We start from the raw sequence: 15043 nt of genomic DNA, 5'->3' as shown, positions 1-15043 counted from the left end.
GAGGCCCGGCCCTCAACGCGTGTCTCCGCGACCCCATTTTGGGCTGCTGAGTCCCAGCTCTGCTTGCTCAAGGCCTGGAAACAGACCCAAAAATGGGAGGTTTTACCCCAAAGATGGAGCAGTTTTGCTGAGGCAGCCCCAGCACACCCCGTGGACTGCGAAGCCCCGCCCCCAACCTGCGTAAGCCCCTCCCAATTTGAGCGGCGGCCCGTGCTCCCGAAGCCCCGCCCCCCGTGCGCCACAAGCCCCGCCCCGATTTCCATAAACCCCGCCCTCTACTCTCCCAAACCCCGCCCCCTATTCGCCACGAGCCCTGCCCCTATTCGCTTAAACCCCGCCCCAAGCCCCTCAGCCCCGCCCACTTCCCTTAAACCCCGCCCCACCCCCTCAAGCCCCGCCCCTTCCCTCGCCCACACCCTCGCGGCCGTTCCCGCCCGCCGTCTCCCCGCTCTCGCGAGAGCTCCTACCGGAAGTAGCTCCTGCCTGACCGGAAGCGGAAGCGGGCGGACCGGTCGGTGGCGGTGAGGGCCGTTACCTCGGGCCGCCATGTCGCTGCGGCTGCTCCTGCTGCTCTTAGCGCTCTGCGCTGCCGCCCGGGTCGACGGTGAGAGCCTGGCGCAGGGCGGCGGGGGCGGCGCTGAGGTGCCCGGGGCGGGGGAAGGCGGTAAGAGGGGCCCTGCGGCCGGGGCAGCCCGGGGCGGGGGTGCTGGGGGCGACCGGCGGGGAGGGCAGCGGTCGGGGGGGCCCCGGGTGGGAACGATGAGGGGGAGCGGTCGGGGTGGGCGCTCGGCAGTGCCGGGGAGGAGGAGTAGCGACGCCGGGGCAGCGCTTGCCCTCGGGCCGGGGTTCTTCTGCCGTTGGGCCCCTCCTGTGTGTGGTGGGAGGCCCGCGGAGGGGCCGGGGGGCTGCCCCGGGGGCACCCTGCCGCCGGGTTTGTCACCCCTTTGTTTCCCATCGCCCTTCCGGGGGGGTTTCCTTCCCTTTTTGGCAGCGGTGGGGCTGCGTTGGCTGGGGAGCTATCTCAGACAGCCAGGCACGCTGCTTACACCCACCACAGGGGCAGGCGGTGACTGTGACCTCTGTGTGTTTGCTGACAGCTGAGTCGCAGAAGGAAGAGCAACAGGAGTCTAGCAAAACTTCAGCAGGCGCTGGGGGATCCTCCCCGACAGAAGAACATAACAGCCAGGAAAACCAAGGGAATGAGTACCTGGATAAGTCCAAAAAGGACAAAGAGCAGCACTCTGGCTCAGATCTGCCCAACCAGACAGACACCAAACTGAACACGAGTAACGCAGGGATGACGGGAAGGGACCAGAAGGACACGGCTGGGCCTGGCCGTGGCAGCAGCACGGAGGAGCAGACCAGTGGCCAAGGCAACAATCAGAGTGGCAATGGCCAGGATGGCCAAGGTGGCAGCAGTGCCGGTAACCCGGCCAGCAGCCAGAGCAGCAGCCCCAGTAAGCAGGACAGCAATGACCAGAACCAGGGCAACAACCAGGCGAGCAGCAACACGAACACGGGCAGCAACCAGGATGCCAAAAACCAGGACCAGGACAAAAACCAAGGCGGCAGTGACAGGAACCATGGCAACAACCAGGATGGCAACAAGGACCAGGAAAATAAGAAGAAACAGGGTGACAACCAGGACAACAGCAGCAACAACGACAACCAGGACAACAGCAGCAACAACAACCACCAGGACAACAGCAACAATGACAACCGCAACAACAACCACCAGGACAACCACACGCAGCAGGACAACAGCAGCAACGACAACCACAACAACCAGGACAACAGCAGCAACGACAACCACAACAACCAGGACAACAGCAGCAACGACAACCACAACAACCAGGACAACAGCAGCAACGACAACCACAACAACCAGGACAACAGCAGCAACGACAACCACAACAACCAGGACAGCAGCAACAAGGACAACGGCAACAAAGACAACCACAACAACCAGGACAGCAGCAACAAGGACAACCACAACAACCAGGACAGCGGCAACAAGGACAACCACAACAACCAGGACAGCGGCAACAACGACAACCACAACAACCAGGACAGCGGCAACAAGGACAACCACAACAACCAGGACAGCGGCAACAAGGACAACCACAACAACCAGGACAGCGGCAACAAGGACAACCACAACAACCAGGACAGCGGCAACAACGACAACCACAACAACCAGGACAGCGGCAACAACGACAACCACAAGCAGCAGGACAGCAGCAACAACGACAACCACAACAACCAGAACAACGGCAACAACAATGACAACCCCAACAACCAGGACGGCAACAACAATGACAACCCCAACAACCAGGACGGCAACAACAGGAACCAGGGCAACAACCAGGACGGCAACAACAGGAACCAGGGCAACAACCAGGGTAGCAACACCGAGAACCAGAGCAAGAACACGGGCAGTAATGGCAATAACCAGCCCAACAACCAGGGTAATCAAATGGGCTCATTGACAGATAAAAATGTACCACCACAATTAACCTCCTCCGCTGATGGGGGCAACAGCTTTTCAGGCAATGGAAAAAGCCCCAAAAAGGAAGAGGATGGGGCTGAAGAAGGCAGCAATGGTTCTTCCTTTAGCAAAGAGAGAGAGAAGAGCATTCCTTCTCCCCCCAGGGACCAGTCAGAGAGCAGCCACTTCTTCGCCTATCTGGTGACCACGGCTATTATCGTTGCTGCCTTATACGTAGCGTATCACAACAAGCGCAAGGTGAGTGGCTGTGCTTCTTACCCAGGCCCTCGACACCTCCCCTGCGGTTTAGGAGCTTCCTTTCCTCTTGCTGGTCACCGCTACAGATCGGTTGAAGACCTTTCCCCTCGCCCTGACTTTTGCTTCTTGCCAATACCACCCGCTTGCTGCACAGCGTGGGTTTGGTTAATGTTGATTTGAGCCTTGGTCCCAACAGCTTTAGGAGGAGCAGAGGGGGTGGTATAACTAGGAAAGGGGTTGAGTCTCCATGGAAGTAGGGGGACCTCAGCTCTAGTGGTTATTTTCAGCTGAAAGAGGTGAAAAGGAAAAGATGTATGAAGTTACCCTGTGTTTTCTCACTGCCAATGAGTTTTCCATAACAGGTTGCAGAAGGCTTGTCCTTAAATAGTCTTGCACGGGGGATGCAGCTCAAATGACGTAACTGTCTTGCGCTGGTTTTTTTTTTTTTTCCTCCTGTAAAGCTATTTTTGAGGTAGAAGAAAGAAAACATTCTTCCTGTTTTCTGCATGTTAGGCAAACCTCATTATCACCTGCTTTCAATCTTAGCTGGGTTTATATATTGGCATTTATTTGTTTCAAGTGCTTTTTCAAATGAAATACGGTCACTAGAAGGAGGTAAGTGAAGCTGGTCTTCGGCCCATTAGAAAGTGCCTGCGTTTGAACCGAGAAAAAGCGTATTTGGTCGCTACCATCCCACTCACCTTGTCCCCGCTTCTCTCTCCAAAGATCATTGCTTTTGCTCTGGAAGGGAAAAGATCGAAAAGTGGTCGACGGCCCAAATCTGGCGATTATCAGAGACTGGATCAAAAGGTAAGATCTACCCGAAACGGGTGCTCCTTCGCTCTGGGAGCCGGGCAGGCTGGGAGAAGGTTGCAGTGCCTGGTGTATATTGTAAATGCGATTTATTGGCCTTTCGCATTAGAAACGGTCGCAAAGCCCCTACGCGGTTGGTACCGGAAAGCAGATTTTTTAGCAAAAACCCCGCTCTTGGTCTGGAAACAAGGTTTTGCCAGAAAGTGGAAGTAATAGTGCTGAGAAATGCTGGCAGAGGGGGCTAACACAGAGCAGAAGTTTGTGAGTCTCGAGCTCAGGTGTGGTTAAGAATAGCTTGTCACTGACTCAAATAACTTTCCAAGAAGTTCTTAGCAGGGGAAGGATAGGATCTGGGGAGAATTCCCTTTCTTCTTCCCCTTGAAACTTTTTTCACCTGTTGTCCTTGAAGTCAGATGTGTCTGTAGTTATTTGCTGCAATGGGAAGAGGAGGAGACAAGGAAAGAAAATTTTTAAAAGTTGCAAAAGTTAAGCTGAAACTTAGTCTTTCAGAAGGCTGTCAGCATTTGGGGGACCATGACGATGGCCATTTTCAAACACCGTTAGAGATTTTGCGTATAAAACTCAAGGCAGTGTCGTCCTCAGCTTGTTGTCAGCTCTGCGGCAGTGCAGGGCACCGCTGGGAGTGGAAGCTGAGTTCTCTCCCTTCCTGAATTGCAGCCGTGCCTGGCTGGGGAAGCTGTCTGACGATTTACCTGCTTGAGCCTCCTCATTTAGTCTCACTGATATTTTGGGCATTTGTTTCCCTTACCAGGAATTCCCTGACTTGTCCCTGAGGCACAGTAGATCAGGCAGGCGGTTAGAAAGAGCTTGGTTTTTATTTGAAAGTTCATCGGAGACACTCGACCCGCTCAAACCCTGATGCTTTGTCAGAGTAGAAAAGCAGTGCTGAGCTTTCAAATTGTTTAAACCTTTCTTTTTGCCTTTCCAGATCTAGATTCCTCCTCAGATGCTCAGTGGAATAATGATGGCCAGCGATGAAGATGTAGGAACACTGGGACACCCACTGACTCCCCTGCTGTAGTGCTCCGAGTTGTAGCTGTGCTGCTGTGTTCAGATTTCAGACAACAGGAAGAAGGGGAAATGCTTTTCGGTTTGCACCTGCACCTTGGTAACGTTGAACCTCTCACTGCCTCGAAACGCATTTCTCCTTTCCCAGCTGCCTGAAGGTGAACGCGTTTTCCGCTTGGGCGTCTGGCTTCTAGCCTGTGACCCAGGAAAAGCCAGTCCTCAGCACTTGACAGAACTTTTGTGTCCAAATGAAATGGAATTCGCCGTCTACTGTACTGACATCTCCTCTTGGGGCGGGGGGGGAAAAATCTGCCTGCGAAATGAGCCATCTGACTCTTCCCCTTCCAGAGTCATAGAGCTGCCTTTGTAACCAGCACAGTCTTGCTTGAGACACAGATGTTCTCCTCTTCTGTCCATTGTATTTGGATGCTAAAGTTCGGAGCGTGACTGATTGCACTAGTTTGGAAATGATCCGCCAAGGACTCTGATTTGATTTGATTATTTTCTCTCTCTCTGATGAAGACAATGTTAGAGTTTATCATCTAGAGTCTCTCTTTCGTGCACATCTTTGGAAATGCCGGAGCAGTCTTTGGCCCTTGGGTTGTAGCTTAAACTTCCTCACCTGGATCTTATACTCCAGGCGGGTCTTTTCCCTCGCAGCCCCCAGAGTTCAGATGTTTGCACTGAAGGCGACAGTTGCGGTTTGATGCTGTGAAGGAGGGCGGGTTAGGCTTAGAAAGCTTCGTGCCAAATTGCCGCGGCGTAGTTAGTTGTGGCAGACTTTGCCTTGGAAGATCACTTTCCTGCCCCTTGTAAAACGTAGTTATGTAGTAACGTAAAATGTACAGTAATCCTGAGGCGTTTGGGATGAATGAAGCTTGGCGGTTGTTCAGACCTCTTCCTCAAAAATGCCGTACTGAGGCCCTGGAGTGTTCAACTCCGCTGAATGAGCCTCCGTCGGCTGTAGGGCTCGCTGAGCGCTCGGCGCTGGCTCTGGCTGGGTTGGTGCCGCTTTCTTGCCCGGCTGAGGCGAGGCGGCTGCTCGTCCCCGGGGTTGCACAAGCCTTGGCAGCGCCGCGCCTGCCGAGCGCCTTGGGAAACCGTTGTAGCCCGCGGCGTGGGCGCCGTCTTTTCTGCCTGTGAGTTGGCACGGGGCGTCTTCTCCCCGAGGTCACCTCCTACGCCGGTGACCGATGTGTGAAAGGGCTTTTGTCGCACCGCCGGTGCAACCTCTTCCCGCTCTTCCACGGCTCTGCCAGCCCCGGCTTTGAGGAGTTTTGTGTGGTTGAATGTACACATAACAAGCTGCTTGTCACTGAGCTGGTCACTTCGGTATTACTGTGGAGCACTTAACCATTATGTCCCAGGCCCTAGTTTATATTTAAGGCTGCAAAACACATTGAGTCACGAGTTAGAGCTGTGAGGTTGTGGTTTGTTTTTTTTTTTTTTTTGTAGTTCTACTCCAAAGATGTTTGTTTGAGACGGGATATTTCTGAAGAGGGCATGAAGTGCCTGCCTGGCTCATGCTTTTGTTTTTTCCAATGTGGGCAGAAAAAAAATTGGTATGAGGCATTTAGAGCTCCTCACACGGGTACCCGCCTACGCCGAAAGCTCGCACCAGCCATACGTGAGTCACGCTCTCCGTGCACTTGCCGACTGACTGCACAGGAAGAAGCCCGGTCGGGTTAACTTCCCTCCAGCTGGCTGCGAAAGTGACTTGTGGGATGAGGCCGGCCTTTTTCCGGCCTTCCCGAGGTTGTGAACAATTGGTAATCTGCCCTGTGGCTGCTAAAGATAGTCACGTTTGACAAGGGCAAAGATGTTTCCTTGTCTGGACATGAAAGCTACAGCTGTATATTTTTTTTTCCTAGTTGTTCCCCATGTAAGAGGGGAGAAGGGGCTTGACCCTCTCTTAAAAGAAAAATTTTTTTTTTTTTTTTGGCTGGCTGTTAGCAAGCACAAAGAGCAGAGAAAGTCCCTCTTGGCTTTAAAATAGCTTTCAAGGTTTCCGTAGTAAACTTTTCTGATGCTGAAAGTACTTGCAGAAGCTATTTTGGAGAACGGGAGTGTGAGGTGGAGGGAAGAGAAAGGAAAACAAGGCTGGGAACATTGCGGGAAATGTGCCTTCTGAAAAGGGTGGGAACTCCTGCAACAAGACTCCACTGTTTCAGAGATCCCGTAGGATAAGTCTGAGGCTCGCTGTTGCGCGGCTGATTTATGGACAGGATGTGGGGTGGGAGGTGGTGGCTTTTGTCTAATGACAGCAGGGGAAAAAAACATATTCCAACATGTGAAATACCATGTGCTTCTGAGCTGCTCATTCCTGAATTTTTAGAGTGTGTGCCCTGCTTTGTCTTTTTTTTTTTTTTTTTTTTAAATTGAAAAATAATTTACAAAGGGGTTTTTTTCCACCGTCTGCTTGCTTTTCTGTCCCGCGAGCTTTTTCAAAAGCCTTTCAGTCCTCTGTCGTTCCAAGTGGCGTTGGAAATCCCACCCCCGTTACCAGCAGCCAGCCGAAGCGAGGAGGGAGCTCTTTGGAGAGCAGTACCCTCTACCTCAAACATCTGGATCGTCAGGTTGGGCCGAGCGCGAGCTCGTTCGTCAGGTTAACGAGGAGGTGTCTCATCTCGGCAAGAGCCGTTGGCAGAACAGAAATGCCCGGTGCCTGGGAAGGGCAGGGTTTGGGGAGAGGCAGAGCTGACGCCAGGCTAAATCGGGGGGTCCCCCCCAAATCTCCTCGTGCCCAGCAGCTCCCGAGGGCGGCGTGTTTCTGGCAACAATCGCTGTAATTGTCCGAGCCGCGTGAAACTTGCGGGAATGACTCCGGGTTTGTTGATTTTTATGGTATTTAAATTTATGCAATGTGTTTCAAACGGGTCAAGGTGCGCGTAACCGTTTCCCTTTGGACACAACACGTTTCTGAATGGATGGTATCTGTCAGTACGTAGGGTTTTTGCCAAATGTTACTACTTTTAGGCCAGCTGCCTTGCCGGTTTGAATCAGCAAATGGTTTGTTTTCTGCTGCAGTGAAATGCAACTTGCTTTGAAGGATCAGAATTTTTATATTTCTTTGTACTTTTTTTTTTTTTTTCTTCTGTGTGGTGAAGTCAATAAACGGATTTAAGAAAAAGAAATAAGGAGTTTTCACCTCTTTTTTTGGTGTGTGTTCTTTTCATGGTCTCCTTTGAAATCTGGCAGCATCGGTGCAGGAGAGTTCCTCTTTGTGCAAAAGAAAAAAAAAAAAAAAAGGTTTTCACAAGAACAGCACTCTTTGAGCCGAATGGTTTGTCTTCAAAGCTTTGTGTGCTTGATTTGCACAGGCAAACTTGGCCCTCGCATGGCCAACTCGCCCTGCGGCCGGAAGGAGCCCAGACAGGTTTCAGCCGAGAGCAGATGTGAGAAGTTTCCAGTCTGCTTCACGATCACCCTGTACTGGCACCCCCTTTCCTCTTGACCATCTCGGTCCCTCGTGGGCGCGGTAGTGAGCGGGGTTATTTAGGACCTGACCTTAAGACAGAGTTTAAAACTGCCTTTAACAGAGCTCACGTGTGCATCTCTCCTGTTGTATTTCTTCTTTCACCCACAGGGAGGCTCTGAGGAGGATGCAGCCCGGATCCCAGCGCAGCCCGTCTCCTCTGAGCAGCAGAGACTGGGAGAGACTGGAAAAGAGAGAGCCCGGCGGTGCCGCTTCTGTTCCCCCACGGCGAGAGCAGCCTGCGTGGGGTGCTGCTGCCTGACCGGCCGTGGAAAGGGGAAGAGGAGGTGCCGTGATCAGCAGCAGGTGATGAGGACACTTCTGGGCAGCGTTTGCTGCTGCTTCCTGCAGTAAATGGAAGAAACTTTCTCCTTTCCCCCACTTTTTCCCTAAAAGGAGAAAATCCACCCTCGTGCACTCTCCGCCAACTTGGCTGGACACCAGCTGCCTGGCAGCGAGTGCAGGGGACGGGCTAGGAAAAAGGGAGGACCACTTGTCTCCCTGTTGATGGCATTGCTGAGAGCTTGAGGGAGGAAAAAAGGGTGGAAGTGGGGGATTAAAATGAAAATTCTCAGTTTGTCTGCATGTGGAGTTGTTGGATTCAAGTCTTCCTACGAGATCAGAGCACCGCTCTGCTGCATGTCTTTAGAGCAATTTGCCAAAGAAATAACGATTACTGAATTGTGCTCCAAGAGCTCTTTGAACCCCTTGCCTAGCTCCACCCTGATTTGAGAGTGCTGTGAAGGTCTCAAAACTGTTTTATTCCCACAGGTAGAGCCAATGTAGCGGGGAAGGAGCAGCCCTGCAGGTCCTCAAGGGAGAGAGGCAGCAGCATGAGCATCCCATCGCGCGTGCCAGGACACGGTGAGTGCCGAGCGCGGGTTGTGTTGGTGTAGCTGCACCGCACGCCTCCCCGTGAGTCAAGGTCCAGGAGTGGAAAAAACGCTCAATGAAACCAAAATCACCTACCAGCTGGGTTGGGCTCCTGCTTATCGGAGCTGAATTGCTCAGGGCTACGCTGAGAAATACCGATACGGCCAGAGTTTATCCGGGAGGGCCTTTGGGGTGGAGGCGGCACAGGTTTAATGAAGAGCTTAATGCGTGAGCGCAGGGTGAAACTCTGCCTGCTTCGGTGGGGGGCTTTGCCCCCTTCAGCCCCTCCCGGCTCCTGCGGCTGCCTGAGGACCGGTCCCCTGTCTCGCAGGCCAGGGATGTCCCTGCATTCTGCGCAGGAGCCGTTCAGGCTTTTTTATTGACGTGGCTTCTGTGCTTATCGGTACCAAAGAGACAAAGGGAGTAGAGGACCTTGAGTAAATACATCAGACCTACGAGGTGTCCCAGCCCATCCATCCCCTCCGCTCACATCCCAGCTGGACGTTTCCCTCTCTCCCCTTGCTCATGTAAGAAGGAAGCTCGCAAAGACCCAGTTGTCCGTCGTGAGCTCTGAGAGCTGCCTTGAGCAAATGCTCCCAAATCCACTCCCTGACCTCTGCTCCAGGTCCCAGCTTAACCCACCAACCTGCAAATGCTGCCAACCACACTTTTTTCTTTTTTAAAAGCCTTAACTTTTTTAAACAGCCTCATGAGCAAACAACTTGAACATGAGGTGATCTTTACAGCAGGGCAGCAGTATTTTCATTATGGGTAGGGCACCAGCCAGGTAAACATAGCAGCTTTGCTTCTGTAAGACAAAAGTCCATGGCCTGTGTAGGTTTGTTTAGATATTAAAAAAAAAAAAAAAACCAAAACCAACCCAAAACAGGTGAGACTGCATTTGCAAGGTTGGAGCTCTTTCGTGTAAGAAAATCAGGGGGAGAGGCAGGTTTACGTCCCTGCCCGGAGCTGTGGGTAGCCGTGGCGTGGGGCTGCTGCTGGAGGGCGTTTGGGTGTCGCTGCGCCGTCATGTGCTTAAATCGGACATTTCTGCTCTGCAGAAGGTCCCGTGGTAAGATTTGCCCCAGCTGCACTTGGCTTGTTAAAACCTCCCCCGGGCTATCTCCAGCGCATCCCAGGTTGAGCTGGGCACCTTTCCAGAGGGGTTTTCTGCTGGTTTTCTCATAACTTGTTTTTTCTCCACGCATGACAGGGGACTTCTTGCAGCCACGCTGTTGCTCTTCGCCCCTGGGGCTTTTCTGCAGAGCTGGCCACTCTCAAACACCGTCTGCCTCCTCCGTGATGGGTGCCGAGAAGGGGAAGACCTCCTGCAGCAGGTTGGTGACGAAGCAGGGCATCTCCTTGCATCCCTCGTAGGTGCCCCTGGCCTGGCAGCGAAACGCCACCTCCCAGCTAATGCGGGTCAGGAGCCGGTTGAGGGGCAGGTGACGTTCCTCTCCCTCCAGGACCTTGAGCAGAGCCTGGAGGAACATGGATCCAAGGACGTTGAGGAAGGCCGCGTAGCCTGCAGAGTGTGAAGGGAGGAGAGCGACGTTGGCTGTGCTGTGGCCCTGTGATGGCAACGTTTCCAAAAGGAAACGCTTTCAGCCGGCGTCGGTGTGTCAGGGGCTCTCCCTTACCTGGGCTGCAGGCGAACATCACGGCGGTTTGGGGAGGGATGGAGAGGTAGTCTGAGAAGCAGTCTGGCTCGGGCTCCGCGCTGTCACACTCCACAACCACCCCCTGGTCCAATTGTAGCCCCCGGCAAGCCTGCGGGCAGAACGGCTATCGTGAGCTCCCCCCTGCTCTGCTCTCTCCCTTCTGCCCATCTCTGGGGCAAACCTAAAGCTCCTGGGGGCTCCGGGGGCTCCCCGTGGACCTGTAGCCCCCTCCAAGCCAAGCCTACAACCCTTCCCGTGGTGCAGAGCCCCTCCCAGCTCCTGTTCCCTGAGTCCTACAGCCCCACACGGTTCCTCTCCCACCTCCATCCCCTTCCCCTCTCACTCATCGAGCATCCTCTTCCCTTCTCATCCGTTGCAGCTCAGCTTTGCCAAGCCGCTCTTCCCAACGAGCCTGGAGATGGGGCTCCCTCCTCTCTTCCCTACGCATTTCTCCCGAGGCTGGTTCCCCTTCTCTTTGCATTTACCCCTCCCCGCCACGGTAAATGTCGTGCTGCACGTGTGAACCCAGAAATACACCTGGAAACGCAGAAGTCCACTGGGAAAGTGCTGGCAGAGATTCCCCTTGGAGTGCTGCCCGTAGGACCCCAGTTTGTGCACGGCCCTTCGTTCTGCGTGATGGTTTGGTCTCTCTTGCAGGGACAGAGTACTGGGCTGGTGTTGGGAAGGTGCTGGAGAGGAACTAGCGCTGCGGAGGCTGCTCTGAGGGCACGTTTCACCCCTACCCGGAGCCACCTCTGCTGGGATGTGTTGGCTGGGACCAGACCAAACGGCAGCGGTGGACATCTCCCAGCATTAGGGGAGAGGGGAGCATCCCCTCGCCTCTCCCTGTGCAAACTCCCCGCCAAATGCCAGCGGCAAATCCTCGCAGGACGTGGCCCGCAGAGATGCCTGCAAGCTGGCTGCGACACCTCAGCACTGAACAGCCCAGAGAGGTGGGTGGAGGCCGCCGGGAGCCATGGTGATGCCGAGGGGAAGCGACACTTCTCTTCCAGCCCGGGCTCCAGGCACCCTCAGCCCTGCGGCGTTTGCTCTACGAGGACAGCGTTTGTCAGCACGAGCATGAGCTTTGCCTGCTGATCGAGGTGCCCAGACCAGTCTCCAGGTTTATTGGCCTGTCTGGGGGATGTCCCTGACTGTCGCTGCTCCCTGAACCGTGGCCAAGCCCTTCACCAGAAGGAAACAAATGCCGTGAGTTATTTAGACTTGCTTTCAGGTGAAAACATTTCTGTCTATTTGCATAATATTTGCAGAGCTCATGGTATCTGCTGGTATCCATCCAGTTGCTGAATTGTTTGTTTGTTCAGTGAGCTAATCCTCCCTGTCAGATGAGCGTTCAGGTGTATTTCCAGGGCTCCTTTCCTGCAAGGGCTTGTTCACGCTCCCTCCTGCTCCACTGCTTGGGAACCAGCTGTGGGCTTTATTTTATTCCTTACTGCATCACCAGTTCACAGCTGGGCTTCTCCCAGCCCTGCCCCGGGAGTTTGCTGTGCCCAAACGTCACGGTGCTGGGATTTGAAGGCAGCTTTTACTGATTCATCTACACCCTGGTGGTGTCCAGGAGGAATATTTGATCCCAGCAGTGTCATGTATCATGGCGAACAATTTGGGTTCAGCCCAGGTAGTCCAGAGAGTGCAAACCACTGGGAGAAATGCTCCTGTCTGGAGACACTGGGAAAAGACTGAGGCTGTTTCCCGAAGAAGGGACACATGTATGGGTGATGAGAGGCTGGGAGAGGAGTGCTTGCAGCGAGCAAGGAGACTTCAAAAATCAGTGAAAGCATGAAAGAAAGAGGGATGGAAGGCTGTGGTGGGAAGCTGGGGAGCAAAGAAGGGACCAAGCTCTCAGATGGATGTACCAAAATCCACAGTTAAAACAGATTTAAACTGGCAGCAGCCTTAAGCCTTATGCTCATGCCAGTCTAATTCTGTACGAACTTAGCAAAAAGGGGGTCAAATTATCATCCAGCAGCCATGTTACCTGGATAAAGAAGATTTTGGGTATTTTGGTGAGCAGCGGGCACTTCTCTGACGATAAAATCTGGAAAATCCGGGTCAGCTTAACTGGCTCCGAGTCGCAACCGAATATGATCCCCTGCTTTCCGTGGCTGGAGATGATGCTCACAAAGTACTCCCCGTGCTCGCAGCAGCACTCTGCAAAGACGCGGCCAAACCGATGCCTTCGAGCATCGGCTCAGGGTGTGGCGGAGGGTACTTAGACCGAGAGGTGGGGAACGGGGGAGAGCTGGGCTTGGGGGAAGATGAGGAGGGGGTTTAGGGGCTGGCAGGGGGCCGCGTACCTTGCTGGTAAAGGTCTTCTATCTCCTTGGCTGTCTTGTTATGCATCAGCTTCACCTTGTAGTTGAGCCGTGAGAGTATGTTGGAAAGCTTCTCCGCTTCTCTCTTGGCTCCTCTCCGGGTCCCAAATGCCACATCACCGCCGCTGCTGCAGAAATTGGTGTTGACGATGACAAGGGCCCGGCTTTGCCTTGGCTGGGACATGCCGGGATGTCCCCTCGGGTGGGTAGGTGGTCTCCAAAGCCCCGCTGTGCTGGCAACGGAGGTCAGGCTTGTCCAGCGGTGAGCCCCGAGTGCTCCTTCGGGAAGTCCAGGGGAGCGTATCCTGCTCCGCTGGCTGACTCAGCACCGGCGTGGCTGACTTTCAGGCGCTGCGCCCTGTCACCCGCCGAGGGAGCAGAGGGCGCCTGGGCATGAGTCACAGGGCTAGGAGTGGCCCATGGCTCGTCCCTGGCTTCAGCGGGCATCGCCGGCTGCGAGACGGCCGAGCCAGCACCGTCCAGCCTGGGGCATGTGGGGAGGAAAAGAAAAAAAGCAAAAAGAGGATTTTTTTTTTTTTCTCCAAGGGGATGGTGGGGGCGTCGGGGAGGGCTGGGGGATGGAAATGCCCGCATTGCGGGAAGCACCAGGAGCAGCCAGGCGATTCCTCCCTGCCTTTCTCACCCTGTCCGAGTCTTTGTTTCCCCCAAAAGCCAGGCAATTCCTGCTTCCCATCGCTGACCGTGGGGAAAACGGCCCCTTCCAGCTTCCCCTGCGAGCTCCTAGCAGGGCGTTTTGGCCAGCGTTGCTGATTGCCTAACCCTGCCCGCTCCCGGGGAGGCCGTAGGCACACTGGCTTTACCTACTTGGGATGCCCATTTATGACGCTTCTGCAATTATTCCTCCCCAAAACAGTCTGTGCTGGTGCAGGATGAGCCCCCAGCGACGTGCTCACAAGGACAGGTCTCGGCTGCATCCCCTCTCCCCTTCCCAAAGTTGCCGACCTGGAGTGTCAAAAAGCAGCCCTCCCGCGCCACCCTAACCCCGGCCCTGCTGATCCCGCATCACAAGGTGCAAATCACAAGATGATGGTTTTATTTATTTCTGGTCTCATGTGCTTCCCTTCCCATTTGGAGAGGGCTTTGATCATGTTCCCAAGCTTTTCCCAGCAGACAGAAAGGCTAGACTTTATTGCTAAAGGAGTGGGTGTTCGCACCGCCGCGTGTCTCGGGGCGATGGAGGGTAGAGCAGCACCGAAATACCGCAGCATCGCGGGGCTGCGGGGCTGCAGAGCACGCTGGTCCTGCTGCTCTGCTGCAACAAGGCACTGTAAGCTGGTCAAGCACTGTTGCTCTTAAATAGCTTTGAACCTGGCTTAAATCGCTCCAGCCTTCACGCCTGGCCTTGGCACGCCAGAAGAACCAGGGAGCCAGGAGCCGGCTCCTTCCTAAAGGACCGTGTCCGTGAGCCTCTCCTGGGTGTCTTCGTTAAAACACAGCGACGGGGCTTAGGTTGGCGTGATTTCCCCTTGCTTAAATGCAGCTGGTGCCTGTCCAGCGGCTGGCAGGGGTTTACCAAACCTGCCTGATGCTGCCTGGACAAGCCCGTGCGCAGCCCCGGATCGGGGAGGTGCTGCTTCCTCTGCCTCCGCAGCCCCCGGGGCTGCTGAGTCCCGTGCCGAGCTTTAGGAGCCCAGCGAAGCTTTAGGAGCCCAACTCGGTGCCAAAGCTGCCGTCTGAAAAGGGGAAAGTGTCCCTGGGGGGGCTCGCTCCCCTTGACCCAGCGGGTCCGGGGGATGTAGGTGAAGGTTGATGCTCTTCCGATGGTCCAGGCGGCTGTCAGACACTGGGGGGGGTCAAGCGACTGTGGGGGTTGCTGGTAGAAGATGTTGGGTTTTGCCTTCTGGTGCAGCCTGGGTTTTGGGGTTGCCTTGACTTCTCTCCTGGCCGCTGCTGCACATGGCAGCTCTTGGAGCCCCTCTTCCCTACGCCGGGAGAAGGGGTTTGCCCTCAAAAGGGCGGCCAGGGATCAGCGCTGGCTTTTACTTGCTAGCGGTGGACGCTGTGGTGGAAGGAGGTGAGCTCTAGGTGGGTAAGGTCCAAGGCAGGCTGGCTGGAAACGGGTACGGCATCTTCCTGGGCTGTAATCCTT

General features: G+C 54.6%; 2 protein-coding genes across 2 annotated transcripts; one reads left to right on the top strand and one right to left on the bottom strand.

The window, feature by feature from the left end:
• The first annotated feature begins 534 nt into the window (after window positions 1-534).
• On the top strand, window positions 535-5611 carry TGOLN2 (trans-golgi network protein 2). The gene is made up of 4 exons (XM_075724216.1): window positions 535-604; window positions 1098-2746; window positions 3473-3556; window positions 4509-5611. The coding sequence occupies exons 1-4, from the start codon at window positions 547-549 to the stop codon at window positions 4512-4514; spliced, it is 1797 nt and encodes a 598-aa protein (XP_075580331.1). The 5' UTR covers window positions 535-546; the 3' UTR covers window positions 4515-5611.
• A 4569-nt stretch (window positions 5612-10180) lies between these two features.
• Window positions 10181-13117, bottom strand: LOC104029010 (caspase-3-like). Its single transcript, XM_009480191.2, has 4 exons — window positions 12916-13117; window positions 12597-12769; window positions 10577-10706; window positions 10181-10461 (listed from the first exon to the last, which is right to left on the bottom strand). Exons 1-4 carry the CDS (start codon window positions 13115-13117, stop codon window positions 10214-10216), a joined length of 753 nt encoding a protein of 250 aa, XP_009478466.2. The 3' UTR covers window positions 10181-10213.
• Between the last annotated feature and the right edge of the window lie 1926 nt (window positions 13118-15043).

The sequence above is a fragment of the Pelecanus crispus genome, chromosome 21 (genome assembly GCF_030463565.1).
Source record: "Pelecanus crispus isolate bPelCri1 chromosome 21, bPelCri1.pri, whole genome shotgun sequence".
NCBI classification, from domain to species: domain Eukaryota; kingdom Metazoa; phylum Chordata; class Aves; order Pelecaniformes; family Pelecanidae; genus Pelecanus; species Pelecanus crispus.
This window is presented reverse-complemented; position numbering and strand designations above follow the sequence as displayed.